Source organism: Typopeltis vanoorti, chromosome 16 (genome assembly GCF_054136105.1).
Source record: "Typopeltis vanoorti isolate ZY-2024b chromosome 16, IOZ_Tvanoo_1.0, whole genome shotgun sequence".
In the NCBI taxonomy this organism is placed as follows: Eukaryota; Metazoa; Arthropoda; class Arachnida; order Uropygi; family Thelyphonidae; genus Typopeltis; species Typopeltis vanoorti.
Window position 1 is genome coordinate 53,216,071 of NC_143564.1, and position 16,528 is coordinate 53,232,598.

At 34.8% G+C, this 16,528-nt stretch overlaps 1 protein-coding gene across 5 annotated transcripts in view; it reads right to left on the reverse strand.

Moving 5' to 3' along the window:
* Window positions 1-16,528, reverse strand: part of Kap3 (kinesin associated protein 3) — a 319,643-nt gene that overhangs the window by 38,188 nt on the left and 264,927 nt on the right. For 4 of the 5 annotated variants that reach the window (XM_090406062.1, XM_090406060.1, XM_090406061.1 and 1 more), the window contains 2 exons: window positions 16,131-16,317; window positions 9,281-9,401 (listed from right to left, as the gene is read on the reverse strand). In XM_090406062.1, coding sequence (XP_090262188.1) covers window positions 9,281-9,401; window positions 16,131-16,317 — 308 coding nt within the window. Of the gene's footprint in view, window positions 1-9,280; window positions 9,402-16,130; window positions 16,318-16,528 lie in introns of those variants that run through there. The other variant, XR_016549579.1, reaches the window with a different exon arrangement.

Sequence of the window (16,528 nt, forward strand, 5' to 3'; positions counted from 1 at the left end):
CTTATGTGATAGCTGCAATTTTTTTTTTTTTTTTCAGATAGAGGGCACAAAAATCAGGACTCTAGTCTTTGTGTTGTACAACATGTACGACGAACACATAAGTCTGTCCACACGAACTGGCTATTCGTTTGAATAGGGTGTTTAATATGAGTCTCAGAACAGGAAAGATTCTGCAGGAATGGAAAGAATGAATGATATTTCCATTGCACAAGGGTAGTGCAAAGACCAATATATGTGGTCTAGTGGCTAGGATACCTGGCTTTCACCCAGGAGGCCCGGGTTCGATTCCCGGCATGGGAACTTTTATTTGCCGGCGAAGGTTGGTCGATTGGTAGAGCCTCTGCTACTAATGGCTCAGTTAAGTAAGTTTGAGCGCGGTTAGTAGTTGGAAGGGGACCAATCGTTCGATGCTGTCGGCACACTCTCCCTCGATGAGTCTTTGGACTCCCTGGAGGTGTCATAATAATAATAATAATAATAATAATGATATATCCAACTATCGACCAATTAGTATCTCAGAAGTGGTGATGAAGACTATGGAAAAATTGGTTAGGGTTTGCATTCAGAAATGAGTTGACAGTAAATAATCTCTACTTTGCAATGAGCAACATGGGGTTTACTAAGGGAAGGTCATGTTTTAGCAACTTGTTCACATTCTATAACAATGTTACCATTGAACTAGAGACAAGGGGAATGGATACTCCATGTTACTTTTGGATTATGCAAAGGCTTTTGACAGAATACAGCATGGTAGACTGGTGCATAAATTGGAGAATATGGGTTTGGGTTATAGAATATTAGCATGGTTAAGAGGATGGCCAAATGGCAGATATCAAAAAGTGGAATATGGGAGATGTGAGTCGGCAAGATTTAAGGTAACCAGTGGTGTACCACAAGGATCAGTGCTTGGTCCACTGTTATTCAATCTGCACATTAATGATATTGGGAAGGATTTGACAAGTGACATACAGCTGTTTGCTGATGATGCAAAGATAGGTAGGGTAATCAGAATTGCTGGTGAAATGCAGTACTTGCAGAATGACTTGAATAGGCTGGAATTGTGGGCATGGGAAAATGGATGTCAGTTCAATGTCAGTAAACGTAAAGTCATTCACTTTAGCATGATTTGATATCCAATGTCATAATATATTGGTGGAAATATGCTTGGAGTGTTAGTAGATAGGAAGTTGTGAAGTTCAGGGGCCATGTAGCAAAAATTGCAAATACAACTCAAAAGATAATTGCCATGCTGAAATGAATGTTCACATGTAAAGATAAGGGTGTCATTTTGTCTCTTTAGAAGGCCTTGATAAGACCTCTCGGACTATTGTACACAGGTCTGTTCTCCTGGTTTCTGTTGTGATTCTGATATACTAGAGAGAGAGAGAGAGAGAGAGAGAGAGAGAGTGCAAAGGAGTGTGTTAAAAATGATATCAGTATTGTGGAATACTGATTATGAAGACATATTGAGAATTTGTAGATTGCAGACACTAGCAAACAAGAGAAAGAGGGGTGATATGCTTGAGTCTTACAAACTTCTGAAAGGGTCACACAAGGATTTCACTTGATGTAATTTTTCAATTTATGTAGGGTGGGAAAAGGACAAGAGGATATTAGTGGAAGCTGAGAATGGGGTGAGAGAGCCACTAAGAAGGGGGTGAGAGCTAGATTTTTCTTTCATAGAGTGGTGAAAATTAGAATGGATTGCCAATGGATGCTGTGTGTACAAACGGTGTCAATGAATTCGAGAACAAGTATGAGAGCTGGTGTGTGTGTGTGTGTGTGTGTGTGTGTGTGTGTGTGTGTGTGTGTGTGTGTGTGTGTGTGTGTGTGTGTAGAATGTGGCCACCCTCGATGGGTCCCTGACTCCCTGGAGGTCTCTCTCAATAATAATAATAATAATTACATTCTGAATGTAGAACTTATGGGGTGCTTAAGGGTCAAAGCTGTATAACTGAGAGGAGACCTCCACATAGCCTTTAAAGGAATGCGGAGAACCGACCAGGGCTTCTGACCTAATGTCCAATCCTCACCTTCTCGTGGTGCACCCTGTTGGGTATCTACTTTGATACTGAACGAACGAGGATGGGCTGGCAATTTGGGATTTAGCCGACCAAATTGTATTCTTATTGGTTAAACCAAAATAAAAAATGATGGTACAACATGACAAAATTTCATGCCGGCTAGGGCGTCGCCCGGTTAAACAAGGCCCCCGTTGTTTTCGCCAGGGAACCAGGGCGAACAGCGAAAAGTCAGCTACTGGAACAAATCTGAAAACAAACCCCAACTCAACATCACCAGAGTTAAAGATCGGTACTATCAACGTAAGAAGCCTGAATGGCAAAGAAATGGAGCTAGCTGAGGAATTAGATAAGTACCAGATCGACATAATAGGGGTGACTGAAACAAAAAAGACCAAAACTGGTGAGATCTTTCTGAGCAATAAATACAAAATGTTATATTCAGGCAATAACAATCAAGGAAAAGAAGGAGTAGCCATAGTATTCAACACAAAATACGAGGCTAATCTTCTTGAATGGCAGTCAGTCTCCAGTAGAGTAATGTGGGCAAATATGAGAATGGGTAACTGGACAATGAGACTTATTTGTGCCTATGGTCCCACAGAAGGTTCTACTAAGGTAGAAGTGGAGGAATTTTTTGAGGCTTTAGAAAAAGCAACTGACACAATGAAAAAGGAAAAGTTGGTCCTTGTTGGGGATCTAAATAGTAGAGTAGGAAATGATTGTGAGACATACAAAAATATTTTGGGAAAATTTGGAGAAAAGAGCAAAGCTAATAATAATGGCAAATATCTGTTGGATTTCTGCTCAGGACATGGACTGGTTATTACTAACACCATGTTCCAACATAAAAATGTGCACAAATTCACATGGAGAGAAGAGGCTAGGAATAAGAAAAGTCTCATTGACTATGTTATTGTTGATAGTGATGTTTTCTCCCTGGTGCAGGACACCAGAGTGTACAGAGGATTTGAAATTGGAAGTGATCACTATTTAGTCTTGAGCAGGATAAAATTGAATTTCATATTGAAAAGAATAACATGTAAGAAAGTTTTAAAGCGAATAAAAGTTGAGCAGCTCTCAGATGTAAACTGTAGACTAAAATACAAAAATATTATTGAAAAGAAAATGAAAGAGTTTGAGAACAGGAATCAAACCTTGGAGATTCAGTGGCAAACTCTGAAGGAAACATTGATTGATTCTGCCAGAGAGGCATGTGGTGAGGTTGTGTGCAAAGATAAAAAAATCAGAACTCCCTGGTGGACACAGGAAGTTAAAGAGGCAGTGAAGGAAAAGAAGAAAGCATATCAAAAGTTCCTGGCAAATAAGTCAGCTTTTACTCTTACAGAATACAGAGACAAATGTAAGAAAGCTAAACAGTGTGTAAAACTAGCTAAACAAAAGTCATGGGAGGACTTTGGCAAGAATATAGAAAATAAATATCAAGAAGGTGGCAAAATATTCTGGAGGTTGTTGAAGAAGCTTAGGAATGGAGGAAAGAGTGCTGTAAAAGGAATTAGAGATGATAAAGGTGAAATGAAAACAGGAGAAAAAGATATCCTTGAAGTATGGAGTAATTACTTTGAAAAACTGCTAAATGAAACAAGCAGTGATGACAGCACAGTGATAAAAAACACTGACCAGGCATGCAGTCAGGAATACATATCCATACTTGAAGTAGAAAAAGCCATCAAAGGCTTGAAATGTGGAAAGGCAGCAGGAGTAGATGATATTCGACCAGAAATGCTGAAGTATGGTGGTATAAGAGTCTTACAGTGGCTGCACTGCATAGTTCAGAAAGCCTGGACAGAGGGACGAATTCCCGATGATTGGAGTAGAGCTCTCATAGTACCCATATATAAAAAGGGAAATAAAACTGAATGTGAGAATTACAGAGGTATTTCCCTACTGAGTGTTCCTGGCAAGATCTATGCAAGTATACTTGAGAAACGGTTGAGAAGAATTGTGGAAGAAAAGCTTGGTGAAGAACAAGCTGGATTCAGGCCAAATAGAGGCTGTCAGGATCAGATCTTCACTTTACGACAAATAGTCGAGAAAGCATGGGAATATAACAAAGATCTGTATTTAAGTTTTGTCGATTTGGAAAAGGCATATGACAAGGTGCCAAGAGAGAAGCTATTCAATACGCTGCAGTTATATGGTGTCAATGGGGTATTATATCAAGCAATACTTAGTCTTTATTTGAGTTGTGAGTCAGCAGTTAGAATTGAAGGAAGTACAGGAAGATGGTTTAATGTTAAATCTGGTGTGAGAGAAGGATGTACATTATCCCCTCTGTTATTCATTATCTATATGGATCACATTATGAAGGAATGTGGTATTAAACCTGATATCAAAATTGGAGATGTTAATGTCAGCTCTTTGCTTTATGCGGATGATGTTATACTTCTAAATAAATCCGCTACAAGTCTGCAAGAGTCTTTGACTAAATTGAATAGCTGTTGTAATAGATATGTTATGAAGGTCAGCAATAAAAAGACAAAGACAATGAAAATAGGCAGAATCATTGAAAATGTCAACTGTGTTGTGAATGGAGAACCTGTGGAACAAGTAAAACATTTCAGCTACTTAGGCACAATTTTTACTGAAGATGGTAAACTAAATATAGAAATAGACAACAGAATCAGCAAAGCTGGTATCGTGGGAAGTCAATTGAATAAATTCATATGGAATAAGAAAGAAATTAGTCGGAACACTAAATTAGCTGTATACAAGACTGTGTTCAAACCAATTTTAACTTATGGATCTGAGAACTGGGTCAGAAGTAAAACACTTGACCAAAGACTAGAGACCGCAGATATGAGAGTCCTGAGAAAGATTAGAGGCGTGAACAGATGGCATCAATGGCAATATCATATTAAAAATGAGGATATTAGGAAAGAACTTGACATTGTCAGCATCCAGGAATGTGTTAGCAGAGCTAATCTCAGATGGTATGGTCACTTAAATAGAATGGGAGAGGAAAGATTAGCAAAACAAGTGTTCTCTGCCAGGTTGGCAGGAAAACGACCCAGAGGAAGACCAAGATATAGGTGGATTGATACGGTACAAAGTGCCTTAGACGATAGAAATATAAGATCTGATAATGTTGGAGTCTTGACAAGTAACAGACTGATTTGGAGGAAAATTGTAGATAGGAAGTTAGTAATGATGTAATTTTTTCATGTAGTACTGTCATATCCTGTACACCCCTTGAGGGTACATGGCAGGAATTTGATGATGATGATGATGATGATGATGTAGAACTTATATAACGAGTAAAACACTTGAATTATTTAGGCACCATTTTTTTAGTAAAGATGGCAAATAAAATATCAAAACAGAACAAAATTAGCAAAGCTGGTATAGTGTGGAGTCAAATGAATCAATATATGTGGAACAAGAAAGAAATTAACCAAATCACTAAACTTTTATATCAATCCCATGCATGGCAAATAACAGAACCTATAGAACATTAGTGCCTTCTGTAAGGCATAGGCAAGGTTTGAGAAGGAAGAAACCTATTGACATTTTTCTTGAAAATGTGAAGGTTGTACTTGTGCAGAACACTTTGGTAAGGCAGTCCTGACAATATTGTTGTTCTGGAAGAAAGCAACTGGTTTAGAAGAAAACTGTCAATGATAGGTTAATAATAATGTAAACTTCTCATGCAGTACTCATTAAACATCTTGAGTGATGTATATCAAGAATTTGAAGATGATGATCATAATAACAACTGCAAAACTATGGTCATATTTCTCAGAATTTCATATTGGCATTCCAGTTGATGATAATTTTTCACCATTTCCAATTAAAAAGAGAAAAAGGAGTTCAATATAATTAATTACATATAAGTGACAATATCTGATAACTATTTCTCATAATATGTTACTGAAAAATTTAGCAAACAATATGATGTTAAATTTTTTATTAAAAAAAGACACAATTGAAAAATGGTACAAAGAACAGAGAAGGAATTTGTGTTATTAATTATACAGTGATCTATATCAGAATAATTTCATACTGGTATACTGTAGGGGGAAATAAAAAGATAAACAATTTACTGACAACATATGGTGATTGCTGCACAAAATTTTGAAAGTGACAATCTAATTTCTACAGACATTGTTTGTAATAAATTGTAACAAATCTTTCATGAAAAACTTACAAAGTGGAATGGGAAGGTGATTTTTCCTTTTAGCAGCTAGAAAGAATGACAGCTTTCGAAATGGTTTGAAAGTAGTACGTAGACTGATCTGCAAAATATTTATGCTATCTGTCCCAAAGTCTCTTTAAGACAGAACTGATAAACGCTTTTAACCATTTAAAAGAGTTCACCAGTTTAGCCAGAATTTTGACTGAATTCTAGCTAAGAGATGATATTCAAAGATTTATCAAATGTCTTAGTTGTATCAATTACCAATCACGGTAGGTATTATATTGTTTAATGCTACTTCAAAAGAATGGACTCAGCAGATAAGATATTGTGACATCAGTGTGCCAGTGTTTTGAAAATGCCTTCCTTTTGTGATGGGTAATGATGTGAAGACAACTGAATATACCCATCAGAATGTGGGTTTCTAGTAGATGAAAAGTGAAAAAACCTTACTTTTTTTTTTTTAATTGCAGACAGTAAAATCTATCATCAGATTATATATAAATGTTCATTGATATGAAATTTGAGTTGCCACCAGATATTGTCAACATAATATAATTAGTTATATAATCAACCTCATTTTTTTTAATTGTAAATGGTGCAAATTATCATTGGATAGAATGCCAATATGAAATGCTGAGAAGTGGGACCACAAACTTTCATGATTGTTATTATAACACACACAATAAAAATGGCAAATACCTGTTGGATATTTGCTCAGGACATGGACTGGTTATTACTAACCATGTTCCAACATAAAAATGTGCATAAATCCACATGGAGAGAAGAGGCAAGGAATAAGAAAAGTCTCATTTACTATATTATTGTTGATGGTGATGTTTTCTCACTGGTGCAGGACACTAGAGTGTACAGAGGATTTGAAATTGGAAGTGATCACCATTTAGTCTTGAAGAATTGTTAATCTCAGCTCTTTACTTTATGCATATGATGTTAAACTTCTATATAAATTCAGTACAAGTCTGCAAGATTCACTGACTAAATGGAATAATTGTTGTAATAGATATGGTGTGAAGGTCAGCAATAACAAGTCAAAGACAATGAAAATATGCAGAACCATTGAAAATATCAACCGCATTGTGAATGGAGAACCCATAGAATAGGTAAAACATTTTGGCTACTTAGGCACGATTTTTAGTGAAGATGGTAAATTAAATATGGAAATAGACAACAGAATTAACAAAGCTGATGTGGTAGGAAATCAACTGAATACATTTATATGGAATAAGAGAGAAATTAGTCAAAACACTAAATTATCTGTATACAATAGTATTCAAGCCAACTTACAGATCTGGGAGCTGGGTTAGAAATAAAACACTTGACCAAAGACTAGAGACCACAGATATGAGAGTTCTGAGAAAGATTTGGGGCGTGAACAGATGGCATCGATGGCAATATCACGTTAAAAATGAGAATATTAGGAAAGAACTTGACATTGTTAACATCAAGGAAGTGTTAGCAGAGCTAATCTCAGGTGGTTTTACTTGAACAGAATGGGAGAGAAAAGATTAGCAAAACAAGTGTTCTCTGCCAGGTTGACAGGAAAAAAACTCAGAGGAATACCAAGAAGGTGGATTGATACAGTGAAAAGCGCCTTAGAAGACAGAAATATAAAATCTGATAATGTTGGAGTCTTGACAGATAACAGATTGATTTGGAGGAAAATTGCAGATATGGTGGTGATGTAAGTAAGTTTTTCATGTAGTACTATCATATCCTGTACACCCCTTGAGGGTACATGTCAGGAATTTGATGATGACACACACAATTTAATCAATGGATGTTTAAAAACATTCACTGGTTCTTGCAAACTCTAATAGTGTGAATAAGCCTGTAAAAGACATGACTTGTAAATATGTCATCTTATCCTTATGAATGTAGTTTTTTCATTCTTAGCATATGATCTCTCTCTGAAGATATCATTGAAACAAGTGGCAAAATATAAGAGCCAATATAACCAAATTTTTACATATGTTCAACTGCTATTTTTATTATGTTACTCCCACCCAAGAAAGGTTATAATACATTTTTGTATCCTGAGTAGAACAAAGATTTTCCTTTCTATTTTTATCAATTTTATATATAATTTTGGTAATTTATTTTTACATAGTCCAGAAATCTTGCTCTAGAGATGAAACATGAATATTGTTTTAACCGCTTCAGGCCTCCAAATAAGAAGGGCAGTGGTCTCACACCAGGCAATGAAATTCCTTTTCCACCTGAAAACAAACATCCATGCCTGGATGTTTGTTTTCAGATGGAAAAGGAATGGAGAGCAAGTATGCTAATTGCCTGGCCAACCAGGCTTAAATATCCAGAAGAATTACATTCATATTTCTTTTAAATATTGTCTAATGTTGTTCTATCATTGTTTACTTTATTTAATAATTTTTCAAAGAAATTACTCCAGATATCAGCAAATGCTGGATGCTGTCTTTTTCATCAATTCTTCTTTAGAAGTTCTTTCCTTTGTTTTCAAGCTTTTTTTTTCAATAATCTCCAAAATATTTTCTTAAATTTATCTTCTATATCCATCCCAAACAAAATGAAAAACATACAAACAGCTCTTATCATGGAGAAAACTCACATGAATAACGAGATTTGTCTATATTTTTCATTTTCATTAGAGCGAACCTTGTATTATAATAACTTGTACTAGTTAGTTATAGAATAGCATCCTTACTAACTTTAGAGAAGTTTGTTATGATGAATGAGCCCACAGTAATAGTATTTTCTATAATGAAAGATTACTTTTGATCGATTATATCACGCAAATTCTACAATAGGTTTTTCATACATAATGAAAAGAATATGATCATCATCATACAGATACTATGAAAACTAGAAAAGTAAACGAAATGATTTTACTTTCTGTTTGTCAGAAATTCTAATAGCTAGCAACTTAATTGCAAATACTTGGAACAGAGCATGCTGTATTATGCAGCACAGCCACTATAAAAATTTTATACTTCCATATGAGCATTTCCAGTGAACATCAGTGTATTTTTACCCTTCTGCCTGTTTGGAGAATTTCATTAACACTAAACAATAGAACAACTAGTAAAAGATATGTTTTGCATCATACCTGTTCTTATACCTTGATCTTGGACGGCCTGATGAAATTTCTGTTGCTCTACTACTCATTAAATCTCCTTCAAGTAAGTCTGGTGATAAGCTGCCATCACTTAGAAGGCCATCATATGCACCTAACAATATACAAAATACATAAGTTTATGCAAGGTAATGTTATAATTGCTAGGGTTTTGTCATGTAAATAATAAACTATATCAATAAGTTATTTGAAAAATGTACAAAATATTTAATGTTTAATGCTATCAAGTGTGGTGCACTTGATAAAGCCACTAAATGATTATGGATTTAAACGCAGCTGTATACAAGTCAGTAAAGCACTTCAAACAATCTGCCGAGTTTACAAAACCTTATCAGATGCTCAACTTTGTTGCATCAATAGCTAAGTTATCAATTTTACACTAAGACATTTAGATTAAAACTAATTTCATTTTAATTTTAAATATTTTGTCTATAGCATGCAAAAATCTTCATGAAGAACAATAACCACACAAAGTGACTACATATTAGCAAAAACAAAAATTAAAACTAAAGTCTAATGACTCTCAGGGCACCAAAGAATAGTCTGGTTGTTGCTGGTGAGAGAGAGCTTTCTGCTCTATTAAGAGAATTGGGGATTTACACCAATAACCTGGATGCTATCAACCCTGAAAATAAGTCCATTATCTTCTAATAATTAATAAGAAAATGTTCATAATTTTGGAGGACATACTGCTCATGAGTTAGCCCCTTCATATTTCTGCAAATGACATTATTGGAGAAAGGATGATTGTAAATGTGGAATAATGTATGAAATCTATGTGAACTTTCTTTCATGTACACTTTTTTGGCTAACTGTATTGAAATTACAATATTTTATCAAAAATATTCAAGGTGAACCATCTTAATTCTAACAGTTGAGAAAGTGCCCTAATATATATATATATATATATATATCTGTGTGTAGAGGCTTAAGTGCTGCGAGAACATCATGTTGGAGGCTTAATGAATTGTATACAGCACTCAGAAAGGATTAAAAACAGAATTTAATATAGGAAATATTCTTGAAATATAGGAAGAATTAAATTCTGTTTTTAATCCTTTCTGAGTGCTGTATACAATCCATTAAGCCTCCAATGTGATATATGATATATATATATATATATATATATACATATATAAGCCTCCACCATGATATATATATAAAAACAGAATTTAATTCTTCTTCCTATATTTCAGGAATATTTCCTATATTAAATTCTGTTTTTAATCCTTTTTGAGTGCTGTATACAATCCATTAAGCCTCCAACATGATGTTCTCACAGTGCTTTAAAAGAGCTTTACAATGACAACAATATTGTGATAAACAAAGCAGACAAAGGTAATACTAACTGTGGTAAAGAATCAAAAAGAATGTGTATTTTATTTTCATAAAATACACATTCTTTTACAAGATTATACCAAATCATAGATCACAATCCTTCTAACTCACAAAAGAATAAAGTTCATTTGTAAATTACTGAAGAAAGTCACTTCCTGGTCTAAAGAAACTGTGAACAAACTCAAGCCCTTTCATATAAAGCCAGCCAGAATATATGGAGCACCAAAAATTCGCAAACAGGATACACCCGCCCCCATGCCCAATTTGTGAATAGTATAAACAGTCCTACACACAAACATGGCAAAATTACGAGCCCCCCCCCCACGCATAAACAAGTAATTCTTTCTCAATTGTTAAAAACTTTGTTCATCAAAAAAGTATATTAAAAGGAACATATTTTAAAAAAGTTCAAACATAATGATCAGTTTTAATATTACTTCACTATTCGGTGATGTACCATTAACAGAGATCCTTGATTGTTAAAATCACATTTCCCCAAGATATATCTGAATAATTCAAATATATCTTGGAGAATATGCTATCTTGGAGAATAAGATATACAAACAACTAGATGGGACCCATGTCCCATCTAGATGTTTGTATATCTTCTTGGGGCAGGGGCGGCAGGACATGGGACCATGTCCCCACCCAAGTCAATTTCTACACAGAACACTTAGAAATCCAAGCAATCAATACAGCCACTCTCAAGCAAGTGGTTTGACTGCACTATGTTGATGATGTGTTTGTATTTGACCAAATGGTTCAGACACACACACAAAATACATTTTTAGTGCATTTAAATAGCTAACACACTAAAATCCATTTCACAATGGAACATGAATTTAATGACTGCCTGCCCTTCCTAGGTACACTAGTCGCATGCTTTTCTGTTCATAGAAAACCTATAGTTTTTTAATAGCAGTTTATCATCAGAGCAGACAGCCAGAGCTATCTGTTCCAATGATAATGCTCTTACTACTGAACTCACTTACTTGTCCTAGAATTGTTTAGCCAATGGCTATAATTCCCAAAAAATAGAAAAAATACTAAATGCCCCCCCCCCCTTCTCTGGAAATCCCCTTTAATACACGAGATCACAGCAGAACTATTACCATTCCATCCATTCAGGGCACATCGGAAAAGATACCCAGAATGCTTAATAAATATCGCTCTCCACCATATATCAAATTGACAACTCTCATTCATTCATTCGCCTAATGACAACTCTCTCTTTTATAACATCCAGGTGTGTATGAAGTGCCCTGTATTTGTGACCTGACTTACCTGAATGACCTGACAGGACATTCACCACCACTGCTATGGCAAATCAGGACTAGCAGACCAAGCCTTGGATACTCCTCATGATGGATCAAATAGGAAAAAAAAAAAAAAAAATGTGCCACACAGAAGCCGTAAGTCAGAGAGACTGTTTTTGAAATCTGCGGCAGCTTTAAAACATTCATCAAACCACAACAGGTATCGCTATATCAATTTACCAAAAATCTGGGAGATAGTCATTTTAAGACAAAATTAATACTTGTTAACTCACTCTCTATATCCAACAACAGATGATGCCAATTATGACTTGAGTTTCTTGTGTTGTCAGAATTTTTAAACTGGTCACATTGTTAACTAATTGTTGCTATTTGTATACTGTGACAAACTGTTTTTAGTGCTCTGAAAATGCTTTGTATAACAGCGGCAAAATATAAGCAAATACGTTAGAGATTATTTATTTCCTGTTATTCTTGTGTCGAGAATTACAATTGTTAAATAAACAGACTACAGTTATAGAACTTTTTTTAAAAAATAAAAAACTGCAAACAAATATGTCAAATAGAATCTTTTTAATTTGACTGGTGTCATGAAATACTTGTTTCACTTCATCAGGAAATAATATGATGATCATCAAATTCCTGCCATGTACCCTCAAGGGGTGTACAGGATATGATAGTACATGACAAAAATTACATCATTACTAACTTCCTATCTACAATTTTCCTCGAAATCAGTCTGTTACTTGTCAAGACTCCAACATTATCAGATCTTATATTTCTATTGTCTAAGGCACTTTGTACCGCATCAATCCACCTATATCTTGGTCTTCCTCTGGGTCGTTTTCCTGCCAACCTGGCAGAGAACACTTGTTTTGCTAATCTTTCCACTCCCATTCTATTTAAGTGACCATACCACCTGAGATTAACTCTGCTAACGCATTCCTGGATGCTGACAATGTCAAGGTCTTTCCTAATATTCTCATTTTTAATATGATATTGCCATTGATGCCATCTGTTCACGCCTATAATCTTTCTCAGGATTCTCATATCTGCAGTCTCTAGTCTTTGGTCAAGTGTTTTACTTCTGACCCAGCTCTCAGATCCATAAGTTAAAACTGGTTTGAACACTGTCTTGTACACAGCTAATTTAGTGTTCCGACTAATTTCTCTCTTATTCCATATGAATTTATTCAATTGACCTCCCACCATAACAGCTTTGCTGATTGTGTTGTCTATTTCTATATTTAATTTACCATCTTCACTAAAAATTGTGCCTATGCAGCTGAAATGTTTTACTTGTTCCAAAGGTTCTCCATTCACAATACAGTTGACATTTTCAATGATTCTGCCTATTTTCATTGTCTTTGTCTTTTTATTGCTGACCTTCATACCATATCTATTACAACAGCTATTCAATTTAGTCAGAGAATCTTGCAGACTTGTAGTGGATTTATTTAGAAGTATAACATCGTCCGCATAAAGCAAAGAGCTGACATTAACATCTCCAATTCTGATATCATGTTTAATACCACTTTCTTTCATAATGTGATCCATATAGATAATGAATAACAGACGGGATAATGTACATCCTTGTCTCACACCAGATTTAACATTAAGCCATCTTCCTGTACTTCCTTCAATTCTAACTGCTGACTTACAACTCAAATAAAGACTAAGTATTGCTTGATATAATGCCCCATTGACACCATATAACTGCAGCGTATTGAATAGCTTCTCTCTTGGCACCTCGTCATATGCCTTTTCCAAATTGACAAAACTTAAATACAGATCTTTGTTATATTCCCATGCTTTCTCGACTATTTGTCGTAAAGTGAAGATCTGATCCTGATAGCCTCTATTTGGCCTGAATCCAGCTTGTTCTTCACCAAGCTTTTCTTCCACAATTCTTCTCAACCGTTTCTCAAGTATACTTGCATAGATCTTGCCAGGAACACTCAGTATATGAATAAACTAAAAACTAGAAAGCAAATAATAACAGTTAACATCTCTGGTGAAACATAATAGAAAATGTTTAAATAATGGAATGCGTGCATTCACTATTATGATGGCTCCTGGTTCATGGGTTGTTGTATATTAATGGTAGATACAAGTGTGTCATGTTATAAATTAAAGATGCCAAGAAATTATATTCTTGGTTTAATCCTTTATCCAAGTGTAAGCAAATGCACCTGAAGAATTTTAAGTTTGCTTACACTTGGATAAAAGGATTAAACAAAGAATATAATTTCTTGTCATCTTTAATTTATAGTATAACTAAGTGGAAAAACTTCCAACAACTATCTCTAATCCAGAGTATTTTAATAATAAGGTGAGACACCTTCTGGTTACTCGTATATGGAAATATGACTTCTGAATTATTTCAATCTTGGTATCACTTCTGGGTCTGGTTCCCACTGATGAGACTGTGATAAGGGTCGAAACTGGATAGTGACCCTTCTCATAATGCATGTCCATAAAGATGTGCTTTGCATTATGGGAAGGGTCACTATCCACACCAGTTTTGACCTTTATTGAGGTCTTATGCATAGCATCATACATGTCCTTTGCATTATGGGATACAAAGGCAAGTGATATGAAGTCATTAGCCTCTATATATGAGTTGTCCTGTCCTGAAAATACTTCAGGCACAAACTTTGTTTGCTTACACCTGGATAAAGGATTAAACCAAGAATATAATTTTTTGGCATCATTAATTTATAGTATAACCAAGTGGAAAAACTTCCAACAAGTGTGTCATGATAGATTAAGGAAGACCAGACCTGATGTAAAATTATTATTATTATTATTAAGAGAAACCTCCAGGGAGTCAGGGCTCATCGAGGAAGGCCACATGCTACACACACCAGCTATCATACTTGTTCTTGAATTCATTTTCTAAAAATGTCCTATCTCCACAGAAGCCTATGCAATGAGACCATATTTATATTTTATAAAAAATGGTCAAATATTCAAGGGAATATAATAAGGATTGCTATTTGTTATCATAATTATGGACCCTCCATATTCCAAAGACACATGAAGGGAGGGTCCCTTTTAGTCATTCATGCCTGTGAACATCTCTCTTTGAATGCATTCACAATTAAACCATTCTACATGTGCACACATTATGAGAATGTGGACCTAACCATACCCTGAGCCAGCTCCAAAAATGCAAAAAGATCCAGCTGGGGATAACAAGGTGATATCTAGCCTGTGGAATTTTACACCTGTATCTGTATTGTATGATCTCTCAATAACTTTTATGTTATCTCTCATATTTCCTCTCATCCATCTATTTCTCAAACTGTTAAGACCACATATCCTCTTAAGCTAGATATCACCTTGTAACCTTCAGCTGGATCTTGTTGTACTGTCTCTCCATCTCCACAGAAACCAAGTGAATAATTATATCCAGACTCTGTGGATGAGCTGTAACACACCTGCAAGATGTTCTTCTCTATTCAACAATGAAAAAGATCAAAGGGCTAATTTATAACCTATAAGAGTTTTCATATTAGAAAGACAATTACATATATATATAAAAAAAATTTTTTTTTTAAATGTGACTTTGTGCATAGATTACAAATATGCATGACATTTCATCAATATAATCTATTTGGAGGAAATGTAAGCAAAACAAACCTTCTGGCAAATGAAACTGAATTTTACTCTTTGTTCACTCGATCCAGTGAATTAATATTGGTGTGCTAAACAGTCACATAATAATGCAGAGAGGTGGCACTACAGACTGTGTGTTTTTATCAAAATTTAGTTATATATTAACAGAGTAAAAATTCCTAATTCTTCATCATATCTGTTAACTTAACCTTATTCTCAAGTAATGTATATTATGGATGGGTTACAAGAGCTATTACGAGATCAAAAGAATGGCAGATGATCGGATATTCTGGTATACCATGATTGCTAACTGCCAAATTGGAGAAGCTCCTTAAGAAGAATATATATTAAGGAACCAAGAATGGCATGCAAGCAATATTTTGACACCTCCATATATATGTGTAAGAAATCCACTGTAATTGACAGGAGGCAGTGGCAGCACAATTTTGTTCCAGTTAATTTCAATGACTTGCTCCTCAAAACAAGGCCTGGAAATGAACTGCATGAAAAATTATTATGAAGATTTTAACACAGAATTTTGTTTTTTTTTAAATATTAATTCAACAAAATAAACATTCCAACTTATTTACCACTAGTATAAAGAAGATCAGCTCTGTCTAGCAAATCAGATTCCTGAATATATGGTCCAAACTGATCCTCAATGCAAAAATCTGCACCATCTTCTATCTGTCTGGATTCTATCATCTCAAGCCACTGACAGTTATGCCAACGAAACTTTTCTAGCTGAATTTTCTTTGCCCATTCTTCGTCATGTTCCTAATGAGATAAAAATTAAAAACATCATAAGGCAATTCATTGTAAAATAAAAATAAACTTATTAAGAAATTACTCTTACTTAGCTGCACTTTCTATACTCTCACAAAAAAAGTGAATTTCAAAATTACTAACTGTAAAAATCATCATATAAAATTTAAGTAAAGACACAGAAACTTATTTTCTGACAAAAGTTTTTGGTTAGTCATGCCGA